At 35.6% G+C, this 19,249-nt stretch overlaps 1 protein-coding gene across 2 annotated transcripts in view; it reads right to left on the bottom strand.

The window, feature by feature from the left end:
* Positions 1-7,372: 7,372 nt before the first annotated feature.
* slim (scruin like at the midline) overlaps positions 7,373-19,249 on the bottom strand; it is a 46,793-nt gene continuing 34,916 nt past the window's right edge. Inside the window, exon 2 of one of the 2 annotated variants that reach the window (XM_069845721.1) lies at positions 7,373-8,189. In XM_069845721.1, coding sequence (XP_069701822.1) covers positions 7,689-8,189 — 501 coding nt within the window. In that variant the 3' untranslated portion in view covers positions 7,373-7,688. The remainder of the gene's footprint in view (positions 8,190-19,249) is intronic. The other variant, XR_011335906.1, reaches the window with a different exon arrangement.

Genomic DNA, 19,249 nt, shown 5'->3' on the forward strand with positions numbered 1-19,249 from the left:
TTTAGATTATTTTCAAGTGTCCTACATTTTTCTTGGATGTTCTACATTTGATGCCAACTGTCCTCTTTTCTCAAAATTTCATATGGTCACCTTGATTATAATGGGACTATTTGAAAGCTAAAATCCAACCTTTATTACTAAAAACAATCGGAGAAGCACCAGAGATTCCAACAAAGATGAAGAGGAATTCCTACTCTCGCTAGTATATTACAGCAATCCTTAAAATGAAACACTATCTTCGAGGCCAATTACTAACACAGAATCAACAGCACATACCATGAGTTTTTAGGTTTTCACGGTGACTATGATTGGAATCAGGCTTTAGGTAAACCACTGTGTCCTGGAACTTGACATTTCCAAAATTTCGGAACTACATACAGGTTCCATCATCAGGGTAAGAGCATCCAGATTAACCTGGTGTAATGAGCCCAAAGGAGTAGGTAACCTCTCTGGTCTTACCCTGATGATGGAACCTGTATGTAGTTCCGAAAAGTCAAGTTCCAGGACACAGTGGTTTGCCCAAAAGCCTAATTCCAAGCACATACCACATTCTAGCTGGTCCAAGTATAAATGGAACAGAAGTTAGGAAAAGACTATCCATACTTAAAAGAGTTACTAGTTTTCACAATACTACAGGGCATAGTGTAAGTCCTTTCAGAACCACAATCTCAAACCACTGCCAGTAAAGTTACTGAATTAAGAGCTTAAATGAGATGTAATCAAATAACCACAAGAGATGATTACACTGCCTGTCTATGAGGGCGATTTTAAAAGTTCTAAGAATGACCAACAGATGGAAACTTCGCACGTCTATTAAATCCCCCACCCTTCAAATAAACATGTGCACAGTATCACCCAGGTTTCTTAGTTTGTTTTGCATTGAGAGGCAGGTAAAGAAGAGCAGATGTAAAGGTACTGAAAAATAGAGATTTGGTATTTAGTGAAAAAGGGAATGAAGGCTAAAGAAATCCATGCTAATATGAGACACATCAGGGGACTCTGCTCCATCATTTGCTACTGTGTTAAAGTGGACTATTGAATTTAAACGTGGTCATGAGAGCCTAGATGATGACTAACTTAGCAGATGGCCAAAATCAGCAACTAAATGGCAGACATGATTTTAAAAGTTCATTATATAGTTTTGCAGGAATGCAGTCTGAAGGAACGTGAAATTGCCGAAGCTGTAGACATCTCAGATAAATGTATATTTCGCCATCGAGGAGAGAAAATTGTCTGTAAGATGGGTGCCACACCTGTTTTTTTTTAAGTAGGTTATTTTATGACGCTATATCAACATCTCAGGTTATTTAGCGTCTGAATGATATGAAGCTGATAATGTCAGTGATATGAGTCCGGGGTCCAGCACCGAAGCCACACCTGTTGACATTAGATCAAGAGCAAATGCATATGCAAATTTCCAATGGATGTCTGGCTCATTTTAACAATGCAACAGAATTTGTGTGCAAATTAATAACTACAGATGAATCTTCGATAAATTAGTACATGCTAGAAACAAAAGAACAATCAAAACAGTCGAAGCAATATGATTCTTCACCAAAAAGATAAAAGCTGTCAAATCAAAGTGATTTTTTGGGATTCTAAGCGAATCCTGATGATAGATTATCTTCCAACTGGATCAACTATAAATGGACAATTTTATGCTAACCTTTTAGCCCAACTGGACAAAAACATTCGTGAAAAAAGACCGCGCTTAAAGAAGAAGAAAATCATGTTTCATCAGGACAATGCCTGCCCACAAACGTGTTGCTGCAATGGCAAAAATCGAAAACCCAAAATCTGCTGCCTCATCCATTTTATTTGCCTGACCTGGCACCCTTAGACTTTCACCTTTTTCCCACAGTTTAAAACATTCCTCGGTGGAAGGATATTTTCTAGGATGAAGAAGAGAAAGTAGAAATGGAGAAATACATTGCAAAACTTGAGGAATCTGCATTATGGCACTGGGACATCGCTGGATGAAGTGTGTTGAACTCAAGGGAGAATATGTTGAAAAATGAAACCAAATTCAAAAGGCAAATATTTTTGTCTATTTAATTCTTAGACCTTTTAAAACAGCCCTCATAGTTACATGTGACATGTCGGTTCAATATCATCAGAAAAAGGAGATAACGAGATGCTATTGAAAGCAAGAGACCAAAACCCTGGCAAAGTGGGGATGGTCAGATCCATCACAATGCTCCAGTCCATGCATCATACCTCATCCTGGATTTTTTGGCGACTCAAAGTACTGCACAGTTCAGAAGTCTGCCTATTCCCCAGGAATGCGACATTTGGACCTTTCTCAAATTCAAGATAGCACTCAAAGAAATGAGATTTGAGGATACACAAGAAATCAAGACTAATGTCACGTGGTGCTCCATGAAGATACCAAAAATGACTTTGAAAAATATTTCTAGCTGTAAATATTTCTGGGAGAAGTGTGTTAACTAGGAAGGGATCTTTTTAAAAGGGAGCCAGATTTTAAACTACAGTGTGCTTGTAGTGCATGAAACTAAGAAAAAGAAACCATGGTTTGATGAAGATTGTTCCATTGTAGTAGATAGAAGGAAACAGGCAAAATTGAAATTCTTACAGGATCCAATTGTGGAGAATAGAGATAATTATTTCAATGAAAAACGGGAAGTCGTACACTTAGGAATAAAAAGAGAGATTACTTGAAGGAAAAACTGTATGAGGCAGAAACAAATAGTAGGAATAAAAACATTCGAGATTTATATAAGGATATAAAGGAATTTAAAAACGGATATCAGGCAAGGGTAAACGTGATCAAGGATGAAAATGGTGACTTACTTGCAGACTCTCATTCAATCCTGAACAGATGGAAAAACTATTTTGGGCAACTACTAAATATACATAGGCCAAATAGAAATGATCAGGACGAAATTCAGATACAAACTGCTGAGCAATACATACTGGAACCCACACTTTCTGAAGTCGAAATTGCGATAGAAAATCTGAAAAAGTAAAGTCTCCTGGTATTGATCAAATTCTAGCAGAATTAATACAAGAGGGTGGAAGGGCATTATCTAAAGAAATTTATAAACTTGTACTTGCAATTTGAGAAAAGGAAATTGTACCAGAACAATGGAAGGAGTCCATAATCGTGCCTATTTTTAAGAAGGGGGACAAGACTAACTGTAGTAACTTTCGAGGAATATCACTTTTGTTGACGTCGTACAAAATTTTGTCCAATATCCTTTTGAGAAGATTAACTCCATATGTAGATGAAATTATTGGGGATCATCAGTGTGGTTTTAGGCGTAATAGATCGACTATTGATCAGATTTTTTGTATTAGACAGATATTGGAGAAAAAATGGGAGTATAAGGGTACAGTACATCAGTTATTCATAGATTTCAAAAAGGCGTATGACTCAGTTAAGAGAGAAGTTTTATATAATATTCTTATTGAATTTGGTATTCCCAAGAAACTAGTTCAATTAATTAAAATGTGTCTTAGTGAAACTTACAGCAGAGTCCGTATAGGCCAGTTTCTATCTGATGCTTTTCCAATTCACTGTGGGCTAAAGCAGGGAGATGCACTATCACCTTTACTTTTTAACTTCGCTCTAGAATATGCCATTAGGAAAATTCAGGATAATAGACAGGGTTTGGAGTTGAATGGGTTACATCAGCTTCTTGTCTATGCGGATGACGTGAATATGCTAGGAGAAAATCCACAAAGAATTAGGGAAAACGTGGAAATTCTAGTTGAAGCAAGTAAAGCGATAGGGTTATAAGTAAATCCCGAAAAGACTAAGTACATGATTATGTCTCGTGACGAGAATATTGTACGAAATGGAACTATAAAAATTGGAGATTTATCTTTCGAAGAGGTGGAAAAATTCAAATATCTTGGAACAACAGTAACAAATATAAATGACACTCGGGAGGAAATTAAACGCAGAATAAACATGGGAAATGCGTGTCATCTAGTCTTCTGTCAAAAAATGTGAAAGTTAGAATTTATAAAACAGTTATATTACCAGTTGTTCTGTATGGTTGTGAAACTTGGACTCTCACTTTGAGAGAGGAACAGAGATTGAGGGTGTTTGAGAATAAGGTTCTTAGGAAAATATTTGGGGCTAAGAGGGATGAAGTTACAGGAGAATGGAGAAAGTTACACAACGCAGAGCTGCACGCATTGTATTCTTCACCTGACATAATTAGGAACATAAAATCCAGACGTTTGAGATGGGCAGGACATGTAGCATATATGGGCGAATCCAGAAATGCATATAGAGTGTTAGTTGGGAGGCCGGAGGGGAAAAGACCTTTGGGGAGGCCGAGACGTATGTGGGAAGATAATATTAAAATGGATTTGAGGGAGGTGGGATATGATGGTAGAGACTGGATTAATCTTGCTCAGGATAGGGACCAATGGCGGGCTTATGTGAGGGCGGCAATGAACTTCCAGGTTCCTTAAAAGCCGGTAAGTAAGTAAGTAAGTGTGCTTGTAAAATCATGGTGAGGTTTTAAATAGTTATACCTGGTGGCACACGAAAAACTGGCCTGCCACAAGCAGATACAAACAACAAATGAAAGAAATAAAAAATAAGCTAATGCAAAGGTCTGTATTTACTGAAACGATTTTGTCTTTTACATTAGGTGCTGAAAATGACCTCCTTGTGCTTCAATGCATTTTTGGGCGCATCTTAACATGTTGTTATACACTTTGTGCAACTCTGCTGCATCAATTCTCAAAATTTCATTACGAATATTGTCCTTCAAGATTTCTAATGATTTTGGATTATTTGTGTACACTTTTCCCTTTAGACTGCCCCACAGATAAAAGTCACAAGTGGTAAGGTCCGGCGAACACGGCAGCCACAATCCTTTGCTGACAGTCCTTTCTTCTGTGAATCTTTCATGAATTCGTGAGATTGACTCCTGTGAAGTGTAACAGGTCGCCCCATCCTGTTGAAAGACAGTGTACAAGTGTTCATGGGGCGCCAACTGTCTGTAAAATTCCTCAAAGATTCGCATATACACATCATTGTTTACTGTTGTTTCAAAAAATATGGAACCCACAATCTGACTTGCTGACACAGCACACCACACTCCGATTTTTCTATCGTGAAGAGGTTCCTCATGAATCGTACAGGGATTGTATGTTGACCAGTATCTGGTGTTCTGGGAGTTTACATGTCCTGTCAGATGGAACCAGGCTTTATCACAAATGAAATACAGCAGTGGATCCAACATTCTACTCCCAATTGTTTGACATAGCCATGTGCAGTAATTCACATGTTTTGCCTTGTCTTCCTCCTTCAGTTCTTGGACACGTCATTTTGTAAGGCTTCATCCCTATATGGTGTAAAACACGTTGACAAGACCTACGCGAAACGATCACTTTTTGTGACAATTTACTTGTTAACTTCTTAGGACTCTGGATCATTCGTGCTCGAATATCCGTGATCACAGCAGGTGTACGAATGGATGGGGCTCGATTCTTTTTTGCGTTTGCAACTGACCCTGTAGTATGCCACTTTTTCACCAAATCCTGTATACTGCTCTTTGCTGGTATAGAAACGCCATGAAACTTGTTTGCAAAAATGTCCCGCATTTCCTTAAATGAACTGGTAGACAAGTACACCTCCATTATTGCGATTCTTTCTTGAAGAGAATACATCTCACTGAGATATTTACTTCACACGTCTCAACCAAGTCTTCACAGATTCCGTACTGACAATACATTACAAAACATAGTTGCAACAGCTTTGCAACAATAGGTGACAAATTGGCAGGTGACAATGAGCAGTCTGTACTTGGGCCAGTTTTTCGTCACCTCTCCATATAACCGTAATGAAATTCAATATAAATGTATAACATGATTTAGATTCCTCTGATTGTCAGACAAACATCTCAGCAGTACTCAAATTCCTGCAAAAGTGACCAAGATCATCAGAATGAAGGATGTGAAAAACTTTCCTAATTCACTCTTTCAAATGGTTAATGTCGTGAATGGTTACACTGTATATCTTTTGCTTGACATATTTTCATAGAGAGGATGGTGGCCATGATTTTTATCTGCCCCTTCTGATCCATCTCTGTGGAAATATTCCATTTAAAAATACCTGAACTACTCCATAAAAGTGCAGACAACACTACTTTGCTGAAAGATTACAATCACATTCAGAATTTGGGGTGCTGCAATCATTCCATACATTCAGATAATTCTACAATGTTACAATAAATTCTACAGAAAAGAAGAGGACTAATAATTTTTATCTGTTGCAAGAGCACATTAACTTTCAAGACTATTGTGCTCATGATCAAAAACGGCATATGGATTTTCACGAGTCCATATTCTCACATTATGTCAACGAACATGCCTGGAAACATGAACAGTGATTTCATTACTAAACACTACATGATTTGAAAACTATTCGTCATTATCTCATGAAGAAAGTCCTCAAAAAAATCGTATCTCCTGCAATAATCATTTGGGTGAAGTGAAATTTATAGGTGTAGAATGCAAACTTTTTTCAATACCTTATGAAATATGTTGTTGTTTAATGCCTTGAATCTGACAATGAAGCCATTAGGATTCTTGCCCTCCAATATTTCTGTGCTATAGTTTTTTTCTGCATATAGAGCACAGAGCACTACATCTTTTTTAAATGCCTGCTTATTGTACACATGCATTTTGTTTAGAAGGCTTTTCGTTTCTTTTAATTGTTTATTCCAATGATATTATTTTCATGTGAAACATTCTCATTAATAACACAATGGTATTCATAATGGACAAGAATAATTGATTCAAATTTGTAAGTCATGAAATGCACTGCAATTTTCTTCTGATCTCCACTTGTTGACTAACAATAAAAATCTACAACAATCTATTGATAGGTAACCATGAGAACCATTACAGAACAGAACTTTGTGAAGTTAGTCTTTCATTTAGTGGCTATCTCACATCTGTATCATGTTTTACTGCAATTATATAAATATTTAAAACCTCACTATTATTTCAAGGATATAATGTAATTAGGTATGCCATTTTTTTCTGGGTCAAGGTCGGACACTTTTTGAGCAGACTTCTTAAATCCAATATACAATAAGTCATGACGTGACTGTATCAAACTTCTGTATAGATATTCAAAGTTGTCAGTCATAATTAGTAAAAATTAAAATTTCTTTCTTTTAAGAATGTGAACTTGTAAATTATTTAAGTGTTGTGTCTTTTGCTAAATTAATATTAATTAATTATATTTCTAAGATACAAACATATTGCAATATTACTGTTATGTTTTTTAAAAATTGGTTTAAGTTTCTGTAAAAATAAAATTACCTTAAAATGGCCACAAATGGTAGCTTCTATCCCATACATTTTTGCTTTTCTTTCTTCCCCCCCTCGAAAATAATGTTGTTAATGTAATGAAGATATTAAATTTAAGAAACTTACACCTAGACATGAAAATTAAAAAGAATCACCTTCCTTCCTATCCTCAGAGGGAATCATTTTGTAGAAAATGGGAAATCATTTTCATTGTGATTTGTCACTACTGAATTTCATCAATTCATAACAAATGATATTACCAATATATAAAAATATTTTACTAACATAATTCAGTTGTTTCTAAATATTATAAAGATATGAGACTATGAGTCACATATAAAATATTTTAGATGACTTGACTTGGGATAACATTATGAACAGCTCATCTATTCTATTCTATTAACAAATTCTAAAGGTAAACCACAATTCAATAGTCGTTCCTTAGGTGCTGAATGAAGATTTGGGTTATAATAGAGTATTGCTTCCCAACAGATTTCTGTAAGTTTCGGAATACACATCCATGCACAATGCACATCAGCAGTTCTTCTATTATTATTCTCTCCTCCTACAATACCACCAAATGAATACATGCAACCAGCTGGAGTTATTGCCACAGAATGAAAGTATACAGCATACGGCAAATAGCACTTCCTCATATGTGTCCATTGTAAACTGTGCAGCTCAAGTCTCCATACGTCGTGGAAAATTTCAGTGCCATTGTAACCACCACACACATATGCAACTGCCTCCCGCTGTCCACTGTTCAACATCTGAACACATCCATGACATCTTCTTGATGCAGGAATACCTGGGGCTGGTGCTTCTGGATCGCAGCGTGTTGTCAGGTTCTCCCATAAGCCAGTGAGCAGATTGAAGGCCGGTATTTCCTTCAGGAGGGAGGGGAAACAAACAAAAATTAAATTCATGATATGCATAATAAATTATACAATGTGATTAAAGAAGAACAGTTATATAGGGAGTGCTGTTTAGATCTGGGTAAAGAGCCTCTCAGTACTGATTGTTATGTTAGACGAGACTAGCAGACAGATACAGTAGAACCTCTAATATCCGTGGTAATGAAGAGGGTGGACTGAACGGTTAATCGAAAAAATCAGATAATCCGTACCATAAAATATTTCGTAGTTTTCTCTGTGGTGTTGTGCTTAAGACGCTAGGTAATGAATCAGTTCACTAATTTTAGTTTGGTTGTCAACAGTGGGTTTTTAAGGGCAAGAAAACTCCTTGTAATGACTGTCTAGAGAAAAATAGGAATAATGAAGTTCTCATTTGTAGAGTTACATACTTTACACACTTTATCCTTGTTTTTTATTAAATAGCGCAGCTATAATTCCAATCTCGTATTCTGATGCAAGATGAGCCATAGTTTCCCTTTCCCAAACCATTCAATTATTTGCACTTTTTTCGATACATTTTCTCTTGACACCAGTGGAAGACATTTTATATGGTAGAAGCTATACAGTAGGTCCAACGCTGTGAAGTAACAGTTAGCATGCATGACCGTAAAATAAGCAGGCCCGGATTCAAATCCTGGTTGAGGTTTATTCCGGGGTTTTCCCCTTAACCCATTAAGAGCAAATGCTAGGTAACTTTCGGCACTGGATACTAGACTCATTTCGCTGGCATTATCACCTCCAACTCATTCTGGCGCTAATAACCTTCGAAGTTGATAAAAGTCGTAAAATAAACAATTAAAATAAAATAAAAGTTATACAATATGGCAATTCGAACAGTAGACCATACTGTGTAACAATAAAGGATTGTAATAATGCTCTCTTGAAAAAATACGTACTAATACAGACCTGTCCGTTATTAACTCGATTGAGTCACCGCAGATCGCCCCTTAACTCCCCATTCCACCTTCCCCAGCTGAGACAGTTATGTTTTGGTATGGTATGAGCGGAGAGGAATTCATTGACAGATTGTATCAGGCTTTTACGAACTTAGTTTACAGCTCTCACTAGTGGCCTAAAATCCACCACTGATGCACAGAGCCTTACTCTGTGTTTGTTTATAAGGCGGTATAAGCAAAAAGGACGTGGGTGGGGGGTGTCTTTGTTCCTTTAACTTCCCGTCCTATGCTAGGGCTGTACTAATATAATGTACAAAACAATATTTCTTGTAAATTATTTCTGAAATAAAAGCAAAACAAAAACAGTTGGATAATCCGCCAATCGGTTAATAGGGTGACAGATAATCAGAGTTCTACTGTAACACTAGTTTCGAAAATTGTATTATCGACATTGCCATTCTCAAGAACAAGCAATACCAATACTTGGCCTCTTACCATATGTAGAAAGACTGCCTGCTTGCCACTAATTACTACAATCCATGGCTCATACTAAATATATCAATCTCCTTCTCTGAAACAACAATAAGCAGTGCCAGAAGCTATGATGCACTTTCTTTTTATCAGTATTCGTTGGCATTCACCTTTTAATCATTCCACAGTACATATTTTTAATACTGTAAACACCTTATGTGCCAACTTTTGATTTTAAGCACAAGGCAGAGAGGGATGCACAAGTTATCGGAAGGTATATGTGATAATAGCTGCTATATTTAGCTTTAAGTTTTTATTAACTTTTACTTGTTCCGCACATGTTTAGGTCATTTGCAGTATTTGTGTAATAAATTATGTCCATCAATTCATACCCTTCCCAACTGCATTTATAGCAGAGATATTTATTTATTTCTCATCAATCTTGTCTGGATATGACGGATTTGATGTATTCCAGTTCAAATCCGTAATTCCCATATCACATACAAATACAACAAACATATAGTTTCACAAGTACTACTCTATGAACTACTACTTAATTTAACAACTCTGTTAATAACATGCAAATCTGGCTTTCAGGTAGAAGCTCTCTGTGAAGCAGGCTTGAATAATTTCTGTTCCCGGGCCGGGTATCGATCCCATTTACAGTTTAGTACTATTTAATACTGTATACCTAGTATACTATACAACACAATATGAATGTAGTAGCAGTAGCAGTAGCAGCAGCAGCAGCATAATAAATTCATTATTCACTAATATTTACTATTCCTAAATGTTTTAGTATTATTATTTTAATTCGTTTCACTTGTTTACTTAATTACAGAGTCCGCCAAAAAAGTATACATTCATTAAGGAATGAAAACTATTTATTGTGTGTTTGTTTTTACATTTAAATATCCAGTTCAAATCCGTAATTCCCATATCACATACAAATATAACAAACATATAGTTTCACAAGTACTACCCTATGAACTACTACTTAATTTAACAACTCGTCGACCTGGTTGGCAAGTTGGTATAGCACTGGCCTTCTATGCCCAAGGTTGCGGGTTCGATTCCGGGCCAAGTCGGTGGCATTTAAGTGTGTTTAAATGCGACAGGCTCATGTCAGTAGATTTACTGGCATGTAAAAGAACTCCTGCGGGACAAAATTCCGGCACATCCGGCGACGCTGATATAACCTCTGCAGTTGCGAGTGTCGTTAAATAAAACATTTTTTTTTAACAGCTCTGTTAATAACATGCAAATCTGGCTTTCAGGTAGAAGCTCTCTGTGAAGCAGGCTTGAATAATTTCAAGGGAAAAAATTGTTCCAGGGCCGGGTATCGATCCCATTTACAGTTTAGTACTATTTAATACTGTATACCTACTACACTATACAACACAATATGAATGCAGTAGTAGTAGTAGTAGTAGTAGTAGTAGTAGTAGTAGTAGTAGTAGTAGTAGTAGTAGTAGTAGTAGTAGTAGTAGTAGTAGTAGTAGCAGCAGCAGCAGCAGCAGCAGCAGCAGCAGCAGCAGCAGTAGTAGCAGTAACATAATAAACTCATTATTCACTAATATTTACTATTCCTAAATGTTTTAGTATTATTATTTTAATTTGTTTCACTTGTTTACTTAATTACAGAGTCCGCCAAAAAAGTATATATTCATTAAGAAATGAAAACTATTTATTATGTGTTTGTTTTACATTTAAATACTGATTATACATGTACAGTAGTACTGTCTCCAGTTAAGCACATGGTTACTTTGGATGTTCAAAATGTTTGCCGTTGGCAGTCAGACACATAACGCAATGACGAGCAGTCGCCACAGCTATGTTGGCTTATGTCGATAGACTTGATCTTTCACAGTTCCCCACAAGTAGAAATACATAGGGGTTAGATCTGGCGACCGTGGGGGGAACTCAATGGACCCTCTTTGTCCATCTCTTTGACTAATTGGGCCCTTCAAACTTCACCAAAATTCACCGCGAGGGTTAAATATTAGTTCTATCAGGATTTTTGACCCAATTAGAGACCAGCAAATCCCAATTAGCCTTTGCCCCCCCCCCCCCCCGCATTCTGGACTAGCTTCTACAAATCATCAGAAAAACTTGGAGGGGCATTGGGCCAATTCTTCCGCAGATGTTTCTATACTTGTGCTCTTGTAGCTCAGTCGGAAGAACGTCGTAATTCAGATGTCAACGTCTCAGGTTCAATTCCTCGTCACTTCTTTTCATTTTATTGTGTTTTCATTACGGTTATACTGAGAAGTGCACGAAAAACCGACCCAAGTCATTGTCACCTGCCAATTTGTCACCTATTGTTGCAAAGCTGTTGCAACTATGTTTTGTATTGTATTGTCAGTACGGAATCCGTGAAGACTTGGTTGAGACGTGTGAAGTAAATATCTCAGTGAGATGTATTCTCTTCAAGAAAGGTGTACTTGTCTACTGGTTCATTTAAGGAAATGTGGGACATTTTTGCAAACAAGTTTCATGGCGTTTCTATACCAGCAAAGAGCACTATACAGGATTTGGTGAAAAAGTGGCGTACTACAGGGTCAGTTGCAAATGCAAAAAAGAATCGAGCCCCATCCATTCGTACATCTGCTGTGATCACGGATATTCGAGCACGAATGATCCAGAGTCCTAAGAAGTCAACATGTAAATTGTCACAAAAAGTGATTGTTTCGCATATGTCTTGTCAACGTGTTTTACACCATATAGGGATGAAGCCTTACAAAATGACGTGTCCAAGAACTGAAGGAGGAAGACAAGGCAAAACATGTGAATTACTGCACATGGCTATGTCAAACAATTGGGAGTAGAATGTTGGATTCACTGCTGTATTTCATTTGTGATAAAGCCTGGTTCCATCTGACAGGACATGTAAACTCCCAGAACACCAGATACTGGTCAACATACAATCCCTGTACGATTCATGAGGAACCTCTTCACGATAGAAAAATCGGAGTGTGGTGTGCTGTGTCAGCAAGTCAGATTGTGGGTTCCATATTTTTTGAAACAACAGTAAACAATGATGTGTATATGCGAATCTTTGAGGAATTTTACAGACAGTTGGCGCCCCATGAACACTTGTACACTGTCTTTCAACAGGATGGGGCGACCTGTCACACTTCACAGGAGTCAATCTCACGAATTCATGAAAGATTCACAGAAGAAAGGACTGTCAGCAAAGGATTGTGGCTGCCGTGTTCGCCGGACCTTACCACTTGTGACTTTTATCTGTGGGGCAGTCTAAAGGGAAAAGTGTACGCAATGAATTAACATTATTGTTAGTTACTGGGAATTCCTTATTATGAAGTCCATATTTTTAAACTTTAAATTTATATTGATGTATTTATTTCCGCTTTAGTAGATCTCAAAGGAGACTCAGAGGGTCAAAGAATATACAAGTTAAAAGACTTTTATCTCCTAAGAAAGTAACAAAAGTACAAACAATCGTGTAAAATGAATGGCCATGCTTTAATTTTTTAGCAATGAGATAGAAAGCGAAAATCAAATGTCATGTAAAGGACACACAGATTAAGACTTCAAAAACAGTGAAATAACAAATCAAAGTTATTTTTTTATTTTAGTAGGTTATTTTACGACGCTTTATCAACAGCTTAGGTTATTTAGTGTTTGAATGAGATGAAGGTGATAATGCTGGTGAAATGAGTCTGGGACCAGCACCGAAAGTTACCCATCATTTGCTGATATTAGGTTGAGGGAATACCCCAGAAAAACTTCAACCAGATAACTTGCCCTGACCAGGAATCAAACCCGGGCCACCTGGTTTCGCGGCCAGACGCACTAACCGTTACTCCACAGGTGTGGACTCAAAGAAATTCATTTTACAGCAGAGAATTAGAATAATTTAGTGTAATGTCAATTTACAAATGTGTATAGGTACATGCGTAAGCTAATTTTAAATACTATTTTCTTAACCTTACTCCTGTTTTTTGTTACTTCACTAGGAGGAAAAGTAAATATCGCCACTAAGTTCCTTTCTGGTAATTGAATTTGCAGCCAGGTGTACAACACCTTGGCATTTTATTTAGACCTAATATATTCAAAAATAAAACAAGTGACATTGATGAGTGCAGTGAAATTTGTCTCTCAAATTGGCTATAAGATATCGCAATTTGTACCACCCCGCTTATCTTATAGTGTTAGAATGTCTTTTGTTTGTCAAAAACTTTATGAGACACTGAGACTGTAACATACCCTAAGTTTCACCTTTCAGTTTCCCCCTCTCCCGAAATTTAATAACCTGAGAAACGTGATCTATAAAGTTTAAGAGAAAGTAAACTCTGTTTTCTATTGGATAAAATGTACAATGGGAGAAAGGCATTCTAAAATTTGAAGGAAAACCTGTTTTTCTAATGGTTGAAATTCTCAGTATTTATATGTAGTCATAACAACAGAATCAACTTGTGTTTATGAGGGAGTGAAGTCGAGAGAGAGATTGACTTTTAGGTGGAAAATTATTATCATGACAGATTTATAATAATACGGTACCAATAAATAGGCTATGACATATTTGTTACTAACAATGCCAAGAAATGTAAGGGGTTCAGGACTATCAGTCTAATATCACACTTGGCGAAGATTCTCTTGTGAATACTGAATCGACGTTTATATTCTAAGATGGAAGGACTGTTGGAAGAATAACAGTTTGGCTTCAGGAAGGGAAAAGGTACAAGAGATGCAATTGGACTGCTACAGACAATCGGCGAAAGATACTTAAAAAAAGAACGAAGTGTATGTAGTATTTGTGGACCTAGAAAAGGCTTTTGGCAGAGTGAATTGGAATAAACTGATGGGGATCCTAAAGAAAATTGACGTGGATTGGAAAGAGAGAAGACTGTTCAGTAAACTTTATTTGAAACAATGAGTGAAAGTAAGGATAGGAGAAGAAATGTCAGAAGGAAGTGAAATAGGGTTACCACTTACCCTATTCAAGATCTACTTCGAGGATTTAGTGAAGAACTGTTTTTAGAACATGGGAGGAATGATAGGAGGAAGAAGAATAAAGTGTATAAAATTTACTGATGATATGGCGTTGTTAGTAGAAGAAGAAATGATACTAAAGGATATGTTACTGGAGCTAAATGACAGCTGTAAGCAGTATAGGATGAAGATAAATGCAAATCAGACGAAGAGCATGGTCATAGGAAGAAAAATACAGAGGATAAACTTGCGAATTCTAAATGAGGCAGTAGAGCAAGTGGACAGCTTCAGATACTTGGAGTGTACTATAAGCAGTAACATGAGCTGCTGCCAAGAAGTTGGAAGGAGGATAGCAATGGCCAAGAAATTCTTTAGTAGAAAAGGGATGATCTTCTGCGGACCCCTGGTAAAAGAACTAAAGAAGAGACTAGTGAAGTGCTTTGTATGGAGTGTGGCATTGTATGGGGCAGAAATGAGGACATTATGACGAAGAAATCTGTGGAATACAAATTGGTTATGAGATATCAAATTTAATTATCTTATGTGTTTATAGGGCGCCAATGGGAGATTATAAGAAATTTACAACTAACTTAGATTCATTATTGAAAAGACTTTATAAACCACATACCGGTACCGAATTTGTAATCTGTGGTGACATAAACATAGATTATCTATCAGAAAGCTCACGTAAAAGAAAATTAAACTCACTTCTTGAAACTTATAATCTTAGTCACACAGTAAGTTTTCCAACCAGAACACAAGCTGGAAGTAGTACTGCCATTGATAATATATTTATAGATAAAATAGATTGAATTCCTATTCAACAGTACCATTAGTCAATGGCCTGTCTGATCACGATGCACAAATTCTAAGTGTTTTCAATATGAGTGAAAAATTCCAAAGTGTTAATCTAAAAATAAAAAAAAGGATTATAAATGCTGAATCTCTTCATCATTTAAATACATGTCTACAAAATGAATCTTGGGAAAATGTATATAGTACCGATACCATTGATATTAATACTAAATTTAATGCATTTTTCACTACATTTACGAATTATTTCAATGAATGTTTTCCAGTCAAGGTGGTGAAAAAATGCAAAAGTAAAAACATGTGGATAACTCAGGGAATTAAAATATCATGTGCTAGAAAAAGGAATCTATATTTAATGAGTAGGAATAGTGATGATCCTCATGTTCTTAATTACTACAAGAATTACTGTAAAACTTTGACAAAAGTTATAAAAGATGCAAAGAAAATGTATCTGAATGAAAAAATACAAAATTCAGATAATAAGATTAAAACTATTTGGGATATTATTAAAAATGAAACTAATCGATATTCAAAGAGTGAAAATATTACTTGCATTAAAATCAATGATAGTAAAATAGATAACCCAAAATCAATTGCAAATCATTTTAACGACTTCTATATAAATATTATTCAGAACTTAAACATTCAAGATTGTGCAGAAGATGCTGCACTTGGTTACCTAACTGATGCATTTAACACTGAGTTTTTAGGTCTCAAATTTATTCCCACTACCGCAGCAGAAATCATGCATGTGATAAAACAACTAAAAACAAAATATTCCTCTGGATATGATGAAATTCCAAGTAAAGTTCTGAAAGCTTGTTCTGAAATATTATCCCCTCCGTTAAGTTTGAGAAAGTTATGTATAATAGATTATATCATTACCTGGAGTCCAACAATATATTAGTTTTAGAACAGTTTGGATTTAGAAAACAAAAATCGACAGAGAATGCTGCTTTTAGTTTGGTGGATGAAATACTAAATTCATTAAATTCGAAACTACATGTAGGTGGGATTTTTTGTGACTTGGCTAAAGCATTTGATTGTGTAGACCATAGTATATTAGTAAAAAAATTGAAGTTTTATGGTATTAAAGATGAGATGTTGGGTTGGTTTACATCGTACTTATCAAATAGAAAACAAAAAGTAGAAATAAATGTACCAAATAGTCATAAAGTTACTTATTCAGAATTTAGAAATATTAAACATGGTGTTCCGCAGGGGTCAATTTTAGGTCCATTGTTGTTTCTAGTTTATATTAATGATTTAGCCTTGACCATAAACAATTTATCTAAAGTAATTTTATTTGCAGATGATACAAGTGTAATTATTTCAAGCAAACAATACGATCATTTTATAAACACTTCTAATACAGTGCTGAATCTAATGAATGAATGGTTCCATGCAAATAAACTAGCACTTAATGTTGATAAAATCAGTGCAGTCAAATTTAGTACACACAATAGTGCTCAGGTTTCCTACAGTATTCGATTAAATGGAACTCATCTCAAAGAATCTATAAGCACAAAGTTTCTTGGTTTAGAATTGGATAATCACTTGAACTGGAAAATGCATATAGAATGTATTACTCGTAAATTGAGCTCTGCCTGTTATGCATTAAGATCCTTATCTACTATTGGTGATATAAACTTACTTAAAATGTCATACTTTGCATATTTTCACTCTGTAATGAAATATGGATTAATATTCTGGGGTAACTCGTCTGAAGCTAAACACGTTTTTGTTTTACAAAAGAAAGCTATAAGAATAATGGCTAGTGTGCATAAAAGGACCTCATGTAAAAATATTTTCCGAAACTTAGAAATCTTGACTTTACCTTGTGAATACATTCTTTCCCTAATGATGCTGTATATTAAGAACCAAGATAAATTCAGTACTAATCAAGACATTCATCATTTTAATATAAGACATAAATCAGATCTTCATCTACCCTCTGTTAGTCTAAGCTGTTTTAAAAAAGGAGTTCGCTATTCATGTATAACAGTCTTCAATGCACTGCCTAATAATCTTAAAGATTTGAAGAACAACGAGAAAAGGTTCAGAAAAGAATTAACCAAATTTCTACATACTCATACCTTCTACACAATTGATGAATTGTTTATGCTTGTGAATTGAATTATTCTACTTAAATGACATGTACAATTTTATATAGCTCAACTAAAATATGTTTTTATATTGACTTAATCTGTTTACTATGTATTGCATTTTTTGTTTAGCATAACTGATGAATTGTATGTACTGAAAATTGAATAGTATACTGTATAGGTCAACTGATGAATTGTTTAAGCTTATAAATTGAATTAATCTACTTCATATGAATTGTATAGCTTAACGAAAATAAGTTTGTAAATTGAACTAATTTGATTGTATATGTTTGTATAGTTTGGCTGATGAATTGTATATGTTCTTAAAATGATTACTAGTCTGTGTAGCTCTACTGATGAATTGTATATAGACCTACTGTAAATTGAATGGTAATATGTATAGCTCAACTGATGAATTGTTTATGATTATAAATTGAATTAATCTACTTGATATTAATTGCACAAATTTGTATAGCTTAATGAAAGTATGCTACTTTGTATTGTATATATTTGTATAGTTTTGGCCGATGAATTGTATATGCTTTAAATTGAATAGTAATCTATATAGCTCTACTGATAAATTGTTTGTGTTTGTAATTTGAAGTAGTTTGCATGATATGTATTATCAATTTCTGTATATCACAACAGGTTGAATTGTTTATGCCTTAAATTTAATTAAATTGTTTTGTATTATAATATAGCTCAACTTATGAATGATCGTTTGCGTTTGTAAATTTAATAATCTGATTGGCTATGTATTGTATACTTTTAGTAGAGCCATCGATGTAGCTCAGTCGACAGACTCGCTGGGCTGCTGATCCGGAGCTGCGTTCGGGCTTGGGTTGGATCCCCCTTTGGACTTTGGTTTCTTCGGAGGTTTTCCCCAGCCGTGGGACTGAAGCCGGATGGTCTATGGCGAGTCCTTGGCATCAACCCCTTTGATTTGATTACCTGGTTGGGTTTTTCCGAGGTTTCCCCCACCAAAAAGGCAAATGCCGGGTAATATTTTGGCGAATCCTCGGACCTCATCTCATCTCACTACATCTCGCCAAAATGTAAAAAAAATGTAAAAAAATTGTACAAAATTGTAAAAATTGTAGAAAATTACTAAATTGTAAAACTATAAAAATTTGTAAAAATTGTAATTGTAATATTGTAAAATGTTGACATGTTCCACATCTTAAAGCTTCATTGCTCATGTAAGATCTATGGAATAAAATAAATGAATGGAATGAATGAATGAATGAATGAAGAGAAGCATTTGAAATGTGGGTATGGAGAAGAATGAAACTTGTGAAGTGGTTAGACAGATAAGAAATGAAGCTGTGTTGGAAAGAATGGGTGAAGAAAGAATGATGCTGAAACTGATCAGGAAGAGAAAAAGGAATTGGTTGGGTCACTGACTGAGAAGAAACTGCCTACTGAAGGATGCACTGGAAGGAATGGTAAATGGGAGAAGAGTTTGGAGTAGAAGAAGATATCAGATGATAGACGACATTAAGATATATGAGGAAACAAAGAGGAAGGTAGAAAATACGAAAGACTGGAGAAAGCTGGGTTTGCAGTGAAAGACCTGCCCTTGGGCAGAACACTAATTGAATGACTGTTACTAACAATACGGTGCCAATAAATATTGCTTTGCTTATGTATAGTCCAGGCTAAGTTGCCGCATGTTTTAACTCTCTTCAAAATATCTTTATTTAAAAGTACATACATTTTTCTTCTTTCAATTTCGACCTAAAGAATTCTTCGATAATAAAATATAAGGTAGATGCACCAGTGCCTGACCATG

Source organism: Periplaneta americana, chromosome 14 (assembly GCF_040183065.1).
Source record: "Periplaneta americana isolate PAMFEO1 chromosome 14, P.americana_PAMFEO1_priV1, whole genome shotgun sequence".
NCBI classification, from domain to species: domain Eukaryota; kingdom Metazoa; phylum Arthropoda; class Insecta; order Blattodea; family Blattidae; genus Periplaneta; species Periplaneta americana.